The following is a 16,750-nucleotide window of genomic DNA, read 5'->3' on the forward strand; positions in this document are numbered from 1 at the left end:
GTTTGACGTTTTCTGGAGGCGTACAAAAACAATATACAGCACTGAATTATCGAAACAGTACAATCAGGGCCGTCATAAGATTATTATGCAGTTGAAAATGTTCTAGGGCCACCTTATGTCTGTACGTATCAGCATATCAATTTGTACACTAACTCACGCAAATACATATAGCAGAACATTAGGGGCCGTTCAAGTATTACGTAAGCAAATTTTTAGCCATTTTTGCCCACCCCCCTTGTCAGCAAAACGATGATCCCCTCCCCCCCCCCCCCCCCCCCGTTAGCAAAATTTCGTCATCAGCTCTGCCCCTCTGAATCCTAACTCATATTTTCATAAAGGGTGGTTGATGACGTAAGCAAACAAAACCCTCCCTCCACCTTGTCATCAAAAGTCAGAAAAATCGGGAACCCCCCCCCCCATCCATGATGACGTAATACTTGAACGGCCCCTTATTATGGATCAGATATCATTATCATAGAGGGCACCCCATGTGACTAGGACTTACCAGATAAGTCCATGCTTTAAGATGGCTCTGGATACAGATATGAGCAGATTTCATTTGACCAATTTAAAAACAGGAAAACACAAACAGACTAAACAACAAACAAACAATGTTTTAATGAAACCACACAGAAATCGTTATTTTGACAATTTCCATCAATGTACTTTCTTGATAACGAAACAAAACTTACGCATAGTTTATAGTGGAAAAACCAATCTGTTGATTAGGTAAACTCCTGTATTATTTTTATTGATGAATTTTAAAGTCCTTTTGGCTCTTTTTTCTTCTCACAAAACTCTGATATAACGTCCTTAATCCTAAAAATCATTTACATTAACAGTATCAGTGAGAATGGGGAGGCCAGCCCTAACCTGAAAGTTATCGGTGATCTCGAGCCATTTGCAGGGTTGCACAACATTTTTAGTCCCGCGTGCCAGATATGCGATATTATTACCGCTCGCGGCGGGACACAAAATGGTAAGAATAGGGTGACCATATATGTCCCGTATTTTAAATAACATGTCCCTTTGATCAGTTATTCTCGTTTATTTCCAGCAAAGCTTTCTTGAATTTTTATTCCCTTCTGTGTGAAGTCGAGGATAAGGATTATTTCCATATATAAGAGTTACATATCAATTATGACATAATGATCGATGATCGCAATTAACTATATTCATCTCACATTTTGTCGAAATAAACGTTTTTTTTCCCCCGTGAATTACATTTTAATAAATTGCGACTTGTAGTAGCGTTCATTTCCTGCCATTGGCGATTTATTCCAGACCACGCCACGAAACTGAGCTGGAATAGATCTTAACAACGGGATGAGTCCGGCGGCAGTTATGGTGTTTATTCGTTCACTGCCATTCGCAATTTCAGTGATAAACGACAACTTTTCTGGCGTTTGACAATTTTCTTTTTTAATGGTAATTGGCAATTTCACTCATTTTTATTGAGGTATTATGGTCAGCTGGGGCGTACATATTATGTTGTTGTTGTTTATATTGAAAATTTTCCACCGGAAAACCTTTCACGCGGGCGGGAAGGATCCCGCATTTGGCACACGGGCAGCAGATTGTGCACCCCCTTACATTGCAGTAAAACAAAAATGGGAACTATCATAATCCTTGATGCTTATTAACATGAATCAGATTACCATTAAAGTTTTGAAAAAAAAAACAACAATCATTAATCTGTGGATTTAATGATTATTATTATTATTATTTTACTTGGCCTTAATTATACATCGTATTAGTGTGAACAGGAAATATTTGAAAGGACGCTGCCGTCCATATTTGACATGAATCCGATGAAAATGTGAAAGAAACGAATTAGGGAGAAGAATTAGAGGAAGAAATACTGCTGGTGTTTCCACTCTATGAAACATTCTGGGGGGAAATATAATCACAGCTCCTTGTCCGCCATCATCTTCCGAATAGTTCCCTCAACCTTCTAGAGTCCAAGTTGCTGTAATAATTCTCACTGAAATATAAGAAAAAAAAAACGAAAAACAAGTATAATTACACGCGTTAGCATTGAAAGAAACGTCCCTGAACTAACTGAAGAAATGCAATGAATCATGGGATTATTAGAACTGGACTCGAGTCCACCCCACCCCCCTCTTCAGGAAAGTTTCGACATCTCATACCCACAAACAACGATTAAGGAGAGTGGATATTACTACGAAACAAATACATACAGCGCAATGCCTGCATCTGTATAATCATTGTAATGGTCAGGCCACATTACCGATCGTGACAACATCACAATGGAGACAAACGCGTGTGTGTGTGTAATCCCCCCTCTTATAAAATATACTTCCGATTTATTTTCCTCATTGGAAGGGTTTTTGGGGAAGTTTACTTTCTTAATGCGAGCCTTTACAATTCACGTGGTTTTTAAATCTTACGAACACGAACGGAATATGCACACGTGCGTATTATTGCATTTTACTGTGCCGCACGATGTTGTCCCGATTCAATAATGACAGTTGCACTGCCATGACGGAAAGTAACCAGGAAATAAAATTACTTCAGGAAGAATCTTCATTGAGGAGTTGTCCGATGTGTTGACTGTCAACTTCATGGTCATGTATAATACTATGAGGTCCACCACATACTGGAGTGAGCCCCTCAAAAGACGGAATGCGTCTTATACATAGGATTTTAACATGGGTTTACGCTCATTGGCCAAGATCTCTATTACGTCAATAAAAGAGGAGGCGGGGCTAAAGAGGCGAGGGGTTCAAAATGCTTTAGCAGACGATTTATGTTACAGCGTAAACACCAATCCTCTCCGTAAGTTTGATAAATTTATCACTTTTACCGGCGATTATGCATAATACCCTCGCATTCGCTCCTGGAAGTTGGGAAACCGCAGAAAACCAACTTCAGCCTGTATAATAACAAAACCAATAATCATCCTGCTGAAGTTATAAATATGAAATACTAGCTATAATACCCGGCGCTGCCCGGGTCTTCTTCCATGAGGCTGTTTGGATCACGTGATATCTCCCTCTTTCTTTGAGGGACATGCAAACCGTGTCTAAGTTAACCAATATGACGACTTCCTGAGCGACTTCATGAAATAAACAAATCTAGATTTAAAGAAACATAGAAACGAATATATTTTTTCCCCTTTTTTTAAGGGGCGCTAGGTATTTCGATCCCCCCCCCCGAACTTTAATTTATCCATCTGCCTGTTTCAGCTTTCAAAAATGCTTAATTGAAGCTGTGGAATTTCTTCGATGTACTTTACGGGCCCATAATTCATTTTAAAACATCCTAAACTATGAATTAATGCAGTTGAATATCAAAAGACAATACGGAGACATTATTTTTCATGCTTGAGAAGATATAAATAAAAAGTTGAAATCAATGTTATTGCATGAATGTCTAACTCAAAAGTAGGTCCGGCTAATTACTTAATATTTAATCTCCTGGGCTTCGTATATCTCTAAGCGACCTCAATATTTCAAAAATTGAGAATTCAATACAATTTTTAAAATTATTGATGGGGCGGAAAATCCCACTAATTTCCGCATTTCTACAGTAAAATCGACAATTTTAGCACTTATTTCTATGAGGATCACCCTTTTCCTGACTCTCAAAGCGATGCTGATGATGATTATGACGTCTATTCAAAAAGCCTCTTTACTGAGAGTATATTGAAAATGTGGCAAACCATTATAAAGGCATAAACTATTATACATATACTAACAGGATTAAAGAAGTGACAAACCGTTGTAAAGGCATATACACGTCTGAAACGCATTGCTAGGGAACCACGGTAACCAAAGTAAACGTTCCGAAAGTGATTGTTGAGGCCCAAAAACCATTGTTGCCGGACAGTTTTTTGCCCATTTGGGGCATTTGCCCTGGTCTGACGAAATTTTAAAGTAGCCTATCGTTCAAGTCGGGTCCCATTTGGTATATATGCAAAATTTGGCGACGATCGATCTAAAATTGTAGATTTGTATAGAGAACATACACACACACACACAGACACACACACAGAAAATCAATTTTATATATATAGATAGAAGATGGTCAGTGGTTTTATTTCATGACTCATTAGGAAAAGGTTTGCTGAAATTCGACCCCCCCCCCTCCCCAGTGGGTCTTGAAAGGGTTCGAAGGTTACATAGAGAAACCACTGAATCTATAAATACGAAATTTGATCAGTATTGTAATGTAGAGACTCACTGAGAAGGAATTATTCAAAATTTAGCCACCTAAGGGGAGGTTTAAGGGTGATATGGAGCAATCATGAACGAGCCGAAACCACTGAAGCCATAAATATGAAATTTGGTCAGTATTATGTTTTATAATGTAGATATCCACTAAGATGGGATTTCTGAAAATTCAACCCGCATGAGGGTCATGAAGCGTCCATATATGGAAGGGAATCATCGCCGAGTGATTTTCACATTACCTAATCCACGCGAGCGGGTAACAGCTAGTGCTAAAATAAGAGGCTTTTATCGAGACGAGATATCTTGTCATTGCCGCTTAAAGGGTTTACAAACGGTCATCCCTCTTTTACGGCCAAATAATATTTTGAATTTATCTAATTTCTATATAAGTTTTATATTTTAAAAGCTTTGATAAGAGCACTCCTTTTTCTATTGTGGCTTCTCTTTTATGGACGATATTTTTGTCCCCCTACTGTACGCAAATGAAGGGTTTCGCTGTGCAATTAAAGCATCCCATATTCGGATGGTGCAACAACGATATTTTCCCCCATGTAAGAATTAAAACATTCAGTGAGAATTGTAGCTAGGCTACATGACCTGAAAACATGTCATGGACAAGCAATTACGGTAGCTACCTCAGCAATCATGAGGATGATAAACGTAAGACGTAGTAAAACTGCATATATATATATGCTTACCATCCAGGTACATTCTCGGGATCATCACAGGAAGACGTGGAGGGATTGAAAACGTAACCGGGATCGCAGGCCAGAAGCCTCGGCTTGTAGGATCCGTCAGGCGTTAGGATGCATACGTAGTGCTTCCTGCAGTCTCCGTCGAATTTATACCGCGGGTCACCGAAGTACTGGAGCTCGTCATCCGTTGGCTGTGGGCATCGGAAACGCAGCAGAGCTGAGAAAGAGAGAGAGAAACACAGAAGAAAACGTCAAAACTATGTTGGACAATGACAGGGTGTCCCAATGAGTACACATTTTCGGAGATTACGATAGAGATCATTGAGACGAGCATTTCGATATGCAAAACCACACACACATGGGGGGATTCTTTCATTCTAGCTTCACAGTCTACAGTAGTGTTTCCTTTTGCTGTCCCTATAGTGAAAGTCGATGCACCACGGACTCATTGTAGCGAAGGCCTCCCCTCAATAAAATCCAAAATGTATTGTTTTGTCTAATTTGCATACCATAAACATGAAAATTCTGGTTTCACAGCACTAAATGTGTCATTCATGGTAACGGTAGTAAGTGAAAATGATCCCACGGAGCACAGGGTGAAATACATCATTGGTTTGCTGCAAACATGCTCAATACATGACTCGCTGGCCAAATGTGGCCATTGGAATCATCTGATGTGGTACGCGACTTCAAACCTAATTTTATAAAAATCTATTAAGGGACCCATAGCATATTAATAGATCACTTACGTAACCACAGTATATTTACAGACTACTCAAGCGGTCCACGGCACAGATAGCTCAAGTGGCCCACAGTACAGATGTATCACTAAAGTGATCTGCGGTACACTTGCAAATCTTTTAAGTCATCCAAGGAATACTTACAGACCACTTAAGTGAACTGCGCCGATGTTCCAGATCACTTGAGTGGCCCGTGACACGTTTCCAAACCAATGAAGTGGCCCCGCACTCCAGTAAAGGTTGTCTACCCTTAGCCTACAAGTCATGACGCTAGATTCAGAGCGTCCTCGTGTCGCATATCAAAATGCTCGTCTCGATGATCTCTATCGGACTCTCTACACAATTCGCGTTACGTACCCATTGGGACAGCGATGAAACTATAATTATTGTGCGAGTCTCGAGAATCTTAAGACGTACTTTCGCTGTCGCAATGCTCCACCTGGTCCGGCCAATCGCAATGGGCGCTGTATTCGTTGTAGGCTAATCCTTCCGGGCACTGGAAAGAATAAGCGTGACCTTCGACGCAGTTCCAGAACCTATTGCAGTCGCTCTCGTGAGCGTAGAGGCCCCACATTCGAGGACAGTGTTCCGTCGACAAAGGCGGTTCTACAATAGAAATTGATATTAATACTTAAGCGCCGACAAGGAGAGTTGGACAGAATGGCAAGTACAACACAAAATCTCGTGACATACAGAGCATTTGAGGAGGAGACTAAGCGGGCCGCGATTTCGTGGGGGGGGGGGGGCGGCAAGGAATTAAGGAATTAGTGGGCAAGAAAAATGAAGTACTATAGAATACGTGCGTGCGTGCGCGCGTGTGTGAGGACACACAACTGTCTCTGCCTAGAGCGGTGAATAGAGTGCTAGGAATCAAGTCAGTGATCGACCTGGAGAGTGTGAAAACTTTCGAATCATCAGAAGAGCTATCTGGTATAACAGTGTGTAAGTATGGGAAAAGGGAAAAAAGAGTGACCGTGGAGCCGTGAAAGCATTTGAGTGACCAAAACAGTGACCTAGAGAGCGATGATCCAGGTCAGTGATGGACCAAAAGATCGACGTGCTTGTGTGTTTAAGCATGCGAGTGACCTAGAGAATGTGCAAACATGTAAATGACCAAAAGAGCTACCTATACAGGGTGATTCAGAAAAGATGGGGGGGGGGACTTTAAAAAAGATGATAGTACATACCAATACAAACAATTGTCATAAAAGAATGCATGGTCTAACATGAAACGCAAACGCGCGTTTCGAAACTGCAGCTCCGCAAACGTTAAAACGGCATTCCTATTGAAATTTAGCCGGAGAAAAAGAACACACCATCAGTGCCGTCTTAACGCATGGACCCACCCGGGCACGGCCCGGGGGCTTCAAGAGAAAAGAGGGCCTCACAAAAATGAGATTTGGTTGAAATTTTTTAGAATTTACCTTGTAGGGCCTCAAAAAACCACTTGGCCCGAGATGCTCTTAAGACCTGCACACCATGCATGCAAATGTAACCTGGGGAAGAAGAAGAAACCGCATTCACTGTGACGCAGATTTGCGTACAATTTCTTCTTCTTCCCCAAGTTACATTTGCATGCATGGTGTTCTTTTTCTCCGGATAAATTTCAATAGGAATGCCGTTTTAACGTTTGCGGAGCTGCAGTTTCGAAACGCGCGTTTACGTTTCATGTATTCTTTGATGACAATTGTTTGTATTTGTGTGTGTAATATCACCTTTTAAAGTTTTCCCCATATTTTCTGAATCACCCTATATAGTGTGAAAGTATAGGAGTGATCTAGAGAGCGAGTAAAAGCGTGACAGTGACCAAAAGAGAGACCTAGAGAGTTTGCAAGCATGGGAATGACCAAAAACGTCTCTTGTATAGTATTTAAGTATGGGAGTGACAAAAAAGAGTGATTTAGAAGGATTGCGCAAGCAGGTGAGTAACCAGAACAGTGACCTAGAGAGCGAGAGGCTTGGTCAGTGATCTACCAGAAGATCGACCTATATAGAGCGTGTACAGGCATATGAATGACCAAAAGAGTGACCTATAGACTGTGTAAGCGTGACAGTGACCAAAGGAGTGAGCTAGAAAATTAGCAACCTTGGTAGTGAACACAACAGAGATCTACTGGATGTGCACGTGAGTGACCAGAACAGTGAACTAGTGAGCGAAGGGTCAAGTAAACGACCTATAGAGTAAGTAAGCATTGGTATGATCAAAAGAGGAACCTAGAGAGTGTGTAAGCATTGGTATGATCAAAAGAGGAACCTAGAGAGTGTGTAAGCATGTGGATGGACCCAGATAGTGTGTAAGCATGTGGAGGGACCCAGATAGCGTGTAAACTTGTGGAGCGACAAAAATGTCCTAGTGAGCGAGGGACGAAAAGAGTGACCTAAAGGGCACAAAAATTTGTGAGTGACGAAAAAGAGTGACTTAGAGACAGGGACATATTGAAGGAGGGAAGGTCCAAACGGGCTATAGCACAGTGCGGCAAATTTGTGTAATCAATTTTCAAGGAAATCGGAGCAAAATTGGTAAAGAGCGGCGAAACCATATATAAATCCGCCTCTCGGTGAGTGACATTAACCTCAAGTAGGTGGCACTTACGAAAAAACTTACGTAATCCCTGACGGTAGCTGCAGTCGATTTCGAATGGCAGGTCGCATTTGAGTGCGTCCGGCGTGCTCCGGTCATCGAAAACCAGTCCGTCCGGGCAGATGCCTTCGTACCTGGTCCCGTTCTGGCACTCGTAGTACATGTCGCAATTCCTGTCGTGAGCGAAGTACCCGTTCAGCTGTGGACACTGGCCAGCACCTGGCGGTATCGAGAAACAGATATGTTCGAATTACATTTCAAAATTTATTTTTTTTTTTAAACCGATTACATTATTTTCATTGTACGGTCAGAGGGTGTCCCGTAAAATCGTAAGTAGTTTAAAAATTCATAAAAACATTTTGAAGGAATTTGCATATTTGAATGCAGTTTGCGGACAAGTTATTTTCACGAAGAGGGATTTTCTTCCGCACAGGGCAAGAAAAAAAAAGAAGTTTAAATATTTGTCGATAGGGGGCACTGCACGAAAGCCGCTGGAGATATTCTGACCAGAGCCCTATAAAACGCAGGGTGTACGATTAACATGCGGTTCAGTGATGGTAACTCGTGGGAAACTTCCAATATTCGTGGGAAAATTGGTCAACATGGGAAATTTCTTGGCGTTTGTGGGAAATTTTGAGAGTTCAGCAAACAAAAGAATTTTTATCGAAAAAAAATATATAAATGAGAAACAATGCTTTTCTAGTGTAAAATACTTGATTACATATTTCCACCGATAGATGGCAGCAAAATTTTCGGAATGTGTGGGAAAAATTTAGTCAAAAGGGAAATTTTGCTTGACGAGGTTACCATCACTGATGCGGTTTCTGAATTTTTCCGTTACTGGCACTTGCATAAGGTTTTGATTGTGATGTCGACATTGATGGGTAAAACACTATTGGTGAAGTTATGTTGTTTTACCTCAGCCAGCATCGCCGAACAAAGTTTTCCGAACGTTTCGGACACAGAAGAAATTGAAGAAGAGTTCAGGTCCAATCACTCCTGCCAGACTTCCGTACATCGCCCTCTATCGACAGAAATTTAAACTGATTTTTTTTTTCTTGTATCAGAAAGAATCTCCTCTCGTGAGACTAACTTTTCGCAAACCGCATTCACAAATAAACCAAATTCCCCTTTTAGTTTTTTTACGAATTTTCAAACTATTTACGAGTTTATGGGACACCCTGTGTATGTGCAAAGTGATATTACCTTCTGATTGTTTCTGTATTTCATTAATTCCGTTTTATAAACGAAAAGGTTAATAATGACTATAACCTGCTCACAATTTCTCAATTAAAGCCAAATTAAGTTACAACGACCCCTCGGCTATAACGTCGGTTTGCCTGTAATTCCCATGGAGAACAATATTAATGAACCTTGCTTATAACGTAAGATGAAAACGTAACGACGTCGGATAAAACAACATATTTTTCGTAACTTTGTTGATTCCCCTCAAAAAGAAATTCCTAAAAAATCTCTAAAGGAACGTCCCGTTTTTCGATGAAACTTGCTTTAATTCAAATAATAAAAAACAGATTTACGGATAATTTACGTAATTGATGAATAATAAAAACACCGTTTTTTTGCCGTAATATATAATTTACAATTCATTGCAGACTTTCTATTACACAATATTTCCAGCCAAGGGTTATTCATAAGTAATAACTGACAATTTTTACCCAAATTAGCAACATTTTTGGCGAGAATGGGGGATGTCCCGTGCTTATGTGATCCCAATTTCTCCGCATTTTTACTCAATAAAATATCTTCATCCTCAATCATAGGGAAATAACTTCATTTTCGAATTTGATTTGAATCTGAATAAATTTTTCATACAGTCAATTTTTCATACCTAAAATGTTTTGGAAAACGTACTGTTGTAACAACACCTCGGTTACAACGACAAAATTTCAAGAAATCTTCTACGTCGTTATAACAGAGTTTCACTGTATTTTACCGAATTGTTCATTTTTCAACCCTTTTTGAACTTCAAGGGCCACATTTGGTCAGCGAGTCATGGGTTGAGCATGTATGCTTTACGGCCACGAGTATACAAGAGTGTGCTCATCAACATTACGAATAAAAACTTATCGCTCAGTACAGGGAAAGATAATTATTCCTTTGGGGTCATTCAAGTATTACGTCAGCATCGGGGGGGGGGGGGGTTCGGATTTGCTGACTTTTTGAACATCGAAAGAATCATATCCTCGTAGTTCACACTTAACATTGTCACCCCCACTCATCAATATCCTCCCTCGAACAACTGGGTGACGTCATAACCAAAATATTTTCTGTGCCAGCCTGGGACGTGTATGACGACACATTTGCGAGATCGAGTGTTTGTGTTAAAAACCTTGCAAGTTTGTTTGTTTTTCTTCATGATTCTAAAATGGTGTCGAGACCCTTGCTGACCGGTTTATGGGGGGAAAAATAAGCGGACACCAAATATTCACTACGCGCTAATGTTTGTTGAACATGATGGATGCACAGTAATTTTTGTTGTTTAGGTAGAAACGTGGAGGGAAAAAAACACCAACATGTGTACATGATACATGAATTTCGTAAGTGTAAATTTAGATTGAACTAACATGAATGCCATTCTGATTTTTGACAATTTTATGCGTATTCTGATCCAGCCGCACTGAATACATTACGATTGGACAATTATGGATGCATTCTAATTGGGAAATTATGAATATCTTCTGATTGGATAATAATGAATATCTTTCGATCGGGTTATGAATGTATATCGATTGAACAATCCTTATGAGGAAGTCCTGAATGAATACAGACTGTCTATACAGACCAACCTAATAGGTTGGCTTTTTTTTGAACTGTCTATACCCTTAATTAGAACAGCCTTAATAATCACAGTGCCGTCTTAACGCATGAGCCCACCCGGGCTCGGCCCGGGGGCCTCAAGAGCAGAGGGGGTCTCTCAAAAATGAGATCCTGTTGAAATTTTCTAGTATTTACCAGGTAAGGGCCTCCGAAAAACCACTTGGCCTGCCATCAGAAAGCTATGAAAGTTTAGTAACGACTTAATGAAAAAATCGATTAATGACCAGTTCTGACAGTCACCACTAGAGGGTGCTTTCAATGAAAATTGCACTACATCTACTAAACCAAACATGCACCTTGTCCGTATTCCCCTGCGGAACTTCTAACGAATTAGTCAGTGCCGTCTTAACAAATGGGCCCATCCGGGCACGCCTCACAAAAATGAGATTTGGTTGAAATTTTCTAGAATTTACCTTTTAGGGCCTCAAAAAAATCACTTGGCCCGGGAGCCCATGAGGCTCTTAAGACGGCCATTTGTACATGTTCCGTGCTGTGAAGCTTGTTTCTGTGTAATGCTTGTTATAGTGTGCTGCCATCTGCCTCCTGTTTTTTTAACTATGAGTGAAGTTTAATGATTTCCAGATCACTTAAGCGAACCGAAGCACATTTCCAGATCACTTAAGCGAACCGAAGCACATTTCCAGATCACTAAAGGGATTTTTCAAAATTCCAACCCCTAAAGGGGGTCGTAGGGGAGGGGGAATTTACGAGATCCACGCGAGCCGAGCCACGAGTAACAGCTACTAATAAATGAAACAACAGTTTTCTTTCGTTGGTAAGGTGCCGTTCAAGTATTACGTCATCAGCGATTGGGGGGGGGGGTTTCCGATTTGCTGACTTTTGATGACAAGGGGGGGGGGGTTTGGATAATGCTTACGTCATCAACCACCCCTTATGAAAATATGAGTTAAGATTCGGAGGGGCAGAGCTGATGACGAAATTTTGCTGACAAGGGGGGGGGGGGGCAAAAATTTGCTTACGTAATACTTGAACGGCCCCTAACGGAATTTTTCAAAACAGAAGCACTTACCGAAACCCTGAACTGATTCCATACAATGCTAATGGATTGGGGGGGGGGAAGGGAGGGAAGGAATTCGACGGAATCAGTGAAATGAATTACAGCGTTAATGGACGTACAGATACGTACAAATGGACGTACAAACAAAACGCAACCATCAATAAGAGAAGAAGAGGCTCCTTGTCTTATTTTTGTTGATTAGGTCGACTAATTCGACTAAATGGCCGGCGCTGCGAACCTTCCTTTGTTCGATCTTCATTCAGCCTTGTCAGCGAACACAAGGCCGTCCATAGTTTATAGGAAATTGATGACAGGAAGAGAGAGAAGACGTCTTTATACATCGGACGTGCTTACGAAATAAGATGTCTGGAGGGGATGACATATATGAATGAATGAGTGCGCAAGTAACCCTTTCCGTCACACAACACAGTGACCGTCACCGATTCATTTACTTTCAGTTAATTTATATTCCGTTGCATTGTTCTGTTTTCTCGAATCTTTCCCGAATGCAGGGCCGTGTTAATGCGTGGGCAGAGCCAGAAATGGCCCGAAGGCTTCAGGTGAGTAGCTTTCTTTCCCCCCCCCCCTCACTGATAGTGAAGTCTTGTACTGTAGTATGTATGCCCCCCCCCCCCACATTCCGCAGTAGGGCCCCTAGGCTTAGATCCTTGGCGGTACCTCTGGCTAGATTTTTCACGGGGCCTCTTCATAGTGAAGTCTTAGTGTGCAAAAACAAAGGAAAAAAATTGTCAAAATAAAGGCCAATAATTCCAAAATTAATGAAATATAATTGAAAATCAGAGAGAAATAATATTCCAGAACTGATGAAAAATATAATTTTAATATTAATGAAACATTGTTCTAAAATTAGTTAAATGAAATTCTAAAATTAATGAAATGTTATTCGAAAATTAATGAAATGTTATTCGAAAATTAATGAGACATTGTTCTAAAATTAATCTAAAATTAATGAAATATAATTCTAAAATTAATGAGACATTATTCTAAAATTAATGAAAAATTAATCTAAAATTAATGAAATATAATTCTAAAATTAATGAGACATTATTCTAAAATTAATGAAAAATTAATCTAAAATTAATGAAATATAATTCTAAAATTAATGAGACATTATTCTAAAATTAATGAAAAATTAATCTAAAATTAATGAAATATAATTCTAAAATTAATGAGACATTATTCTAAAATTAATGAAAAATTAATCTAAAATTAATGAAATATAATTCTAAAATTAATGAGACATTATTCTAAAATTAATGAAAAATTAATCTAAAATTAATGAAATATAATTCTAAAATTAATGAGACATTATTCTAAAATTAATGAAAAATTAATCTAAAATTAATGAAATATAATTCTAAAATTAATGAGACATTATTCTAAAATTAATGAAAAATTAATCTAAAATTAATGAAATATAATTCTAAAATTAATGAGACATTATTCTAAAATTAATGAAAAATTAATCTAAAATTAATGAAATATAATTCTAAAATTAATGAGACATTATTCTAAAATTAATGAAAAATTAATCTAAAATTAATGAAATATAATTCTAAAATTAATGAGACATTATTCTAAAATTAATGAAAAATTAATCTAAAATTAATGAAATATAATTCTAAAATTAATGAGACATTATTCTAAAATTAATGAAAAATTAATCTAGAATTAATGAAATATAATTCTAAAATTAATGAGACATTATTCTAAAATTAATGAAAAATTAATCTAAAATTAATGAAACATAACGAAATATAATTCGAAAATTAATGAAATATAATTCGAAAATTAAAGAGAAAAATAATTCCAGAATTAATGGAAATTTGGCAGTTATGAAAGAAATAATTTTGAGAATTATTGAAGGTTTGCAATAACCTTCAATAGTAGTAGTAACCTTCAAGTGGGGGGGGGGAATAACCTGGGGAGGGATTATTCCCCCCCCCCCCCCCCTTTGATTTAGGTGACTGGGTGGGCTCAGATTGTTGGCCCACCTTCTAAGACACCATGGACTGGGTTTTATTAGGTTCAAAAACTGAACATTTTGTTACTCAGAAATGTTTAACGAAAAGTTTTTAAATTAAAAAATAGCCGATGGGTCGCGAAGTTGGTCGCCATGTTGTTGATTTTGGGTCGTGGCTGAAAAAGGTTAAGAACCTTTTGCTCAAGAAGCTTTATTGCTCCTAATCAAAAATAGTCATCCCTCGCCCCCGTAATCTCTCAGTGAACATTTATACAGTCGAATCCCGTTATAACGAACGCCAAGAGATCGGAGGAATCACTTCGTTAAAACGAAATTTCGTTATAAAGTAATTCCAGCATTGTTCCTTTGTAAACTTATTTGGGGGGTTAGAAAAGTGATTTTAGAAAAAAAAATTTCGATATAACGGTATTCGTTAAAACGGGATTCGACTGGATTCATTATGGATTTGAATTTTTTTGCTTCATACAATCCAATATAATATTCGGCCATCCTCCATTCAAACAAAGACTTATATGTCGATTATAAAATTATTTGTACAAGCATAACGTAAACTTGTATCCGGGCCATGAGCCCGAGCCCTCCCACGCACACATTTGTCACCATCTTCATAATAATCTATAGAAATATTAGGGCCAGGGGTGCAAACCTTTAGGACAGTGCGGGCCACTTCAATGGTTTGACAACTCATCGCGGATCCCTTAGGTGCTCTAGAACTATGTCGCAGGTCACTCAAGTGTTCTGTAAGTATGCCGCGGGCCACTTGAGTGATCCGGAATTGACCGTGGGTCACTTAAATATGATTCATAAACGCCCCCATGAGCTGCTTAAGTTCTGAAACTGAGCCGCAGTGATCTGTAAATATTCTGTGGGTAACATTAAGTGATTCGGAACTGTGCCGCGGGCCACTCAAGTACTCTCCAAATGAACCGCAGGTCACTCATCTAAGAATACACCGCTGGTCAATTAAGTGATCTGAAAATGTACAGCGAGCCATTTTAGTGATCTGGAGACAGGCCGTGGGTCACTTGAATGATCTGTGAATGCGCCATGGGTCGCTTAAATGCTGTGGAGCTGTGGCCACTTGAGCGATCTGGAGTACCGCGTGACTTGCAATTACGCCGCGAGCCACTTAAACGATCAGGGAATGCGCCGCAAGCCACTAAAGTGATATAGAACTGCACTGCGGGGTCACATAAGGGCCGTATTCACCGACATGGTTTAAACCTGTAGTTACAATTTTTGGATAAGAGATCAACATAGATTGGTTAAAAACCTGAATTTAACCAATCCGTGTCGATCTTTTATCAAAAAATTGTGACTATAGCTTAAACCATGTCGGTAAATACCGCCCTCAGTGATGCGGAAATACGACACTTGGTTCACTCTTACAAAATGAAGTTCGGGGTCGCGGGCCACATCAGGTGACTCCGAGGGCCACGTTTGGCCAGCGAGTCATGGGTTGAGTATGTATGCTTTACGGCCACGAGTACAAGAGTGTGCTCATCAACATTACGAGGAAAAACTTATCGCTCAGTACAGGGAAAGATAATTATTCCTTTGGGGTCATTCAAGTATTACGTCAGCATCGGGGAGGGGGGGTTCGGATTTTCTGATTTTTGATGACGGGGGGGGGGGCAGGAGGTTGCCTACGTCATCAACCATCCCTTTTTGAAGATATGAAATATTCTAAGCTGCTGACGGGGGGAGGGGTCGAAAATGGCTGAAAATCTGCTTACGTAATACTTGAATGGCCCCTTTAAGAAATAAGTTCTCGCGCGGTCTTCCTCTTCAAAACCTTTGAGCCCGATAGGAAACCCCAACACGAAATAGGCAGGCAGACGGGGCTGTCAATCACAAGAAACGGCTGTCCTCATTCGGATCCTGACAGGATTCCTCAACACGTGAACGAATCCTCGCTTCACACCGTGATTTCAGAGTAACGAGAGACAAATGGTCTGTCGGAAGAAGACGAGTCTTCCTGAGGTAGAAGAGATGGAGCGACACACGGTGAGAGTTTCAAGCGAAGAAGCTGTAAGAAAAGAACAGGTGTTTCCGACCTAGAAAAAGGAGAACGAGTGTCCCCCTCAGGGGTAGAAGAATATCGTGTTCGCAGAGAGAGAGAGAGAGAGAGATTAGACCTAGTTCCCGAGTTGCATTTTCGGGTTCACGGGTCACGGCAAGGGAAATTGTTTTTAAACATAATGTATACATACATAATCCTCATATAGACACAATATTATTTTTATTTGTCTCATTTGGAAGCGGAAATTAATCCCCGAAGATGATCATTACCCGAGCGTCTGTACGTCTTTTTAATGATAAGCTTCACGTTATGGGAGATGTTAAAAGACCCGCAATTAAATGCTCGTTTCTTGTCTTTATTGCATTTTTTTCCCCCTCAGAGTTTTAATTTGAAATGAGACAGAGAGAAGTTCGTGTGAAATAAACGCTATGTTGATAAAATACTTGTTTTGAATAGACTATTATGTAATATGATAGTGATTCTTCTCTAGCTGTGGTTAATGTACACAAAAATGGTCTATTTATGTGTCATTTTTCTTTACTTGTACAGGGTTATCGGAATTGAACTTCTTCCATCCCGTTTTGAAGAGCGTTTCTAATGGTCCAAAAAGTGGATTCGGACAACGGAATCGGGGCAGTAACTAGGATTTTTTCC

The 16,750-nt window shown here is 39.6% G+C and overlaps 1 protein-coding gene across 2 annotated transcripts in view; it reads right to left on the bottom strand.

Moving 5' to 3' along the window:
- Positions 1 to 594: 594 nt before the first annotated feature.
- Positions 595 to 16,750, bottom strand: part of LOC149069936 (protein obstructor-E-like) — a 37,411-nt gene continuing 21,255 nt past the window's right edge. Inside the window, exons 2-5 of one of the 2 annotated variants that reach the window (XM_089249730.1) lie at positions 8,237 to 8,431; positions 6,049 to 6,237; positions 4,895 to 5,108; positions 595 to 1,984 (exon numbers count right to left, since the gene is read on the bottom strand). In XM_089249730.1, the coding sequence (XP_089105856.1) occupies positions 1,927 to 1,984; positions 4,895 to 5,108; positions 6,049 to 6,237; positions 8,237 to 8,431 (656 nt within the window). In that variant the 3' untranslated portion in view covers positions 595 to 1,926. Of the gene's footprint in view, positions 1,985 to 4,894; positions 5,109 to 6,048; positions 6,238 to 8,224; positions 8,432 to 16,750 lie in introns of both variants that reach the window. The other variant, XM_089249729.1, reaches the window with a different exon arrangement.

The sequence above is a fragment of the Pholcus phalangioides genome, unplaced genomic scaffold, assembly GCF_987345545.1.
Source record: "Pholcus phalangioides strain wild (caught in Gottingen) unplaced genomic scaffold, Ppha-v1.0 ptg000022l_1, whole genome shotgun sequence".
NCBI classification, from domain to species: Eukaryota; Metazoa; Arthropoda; class Arachnida; order Araneae; family Pholcidae; genus Pholcus; species Pholcus phalangioides.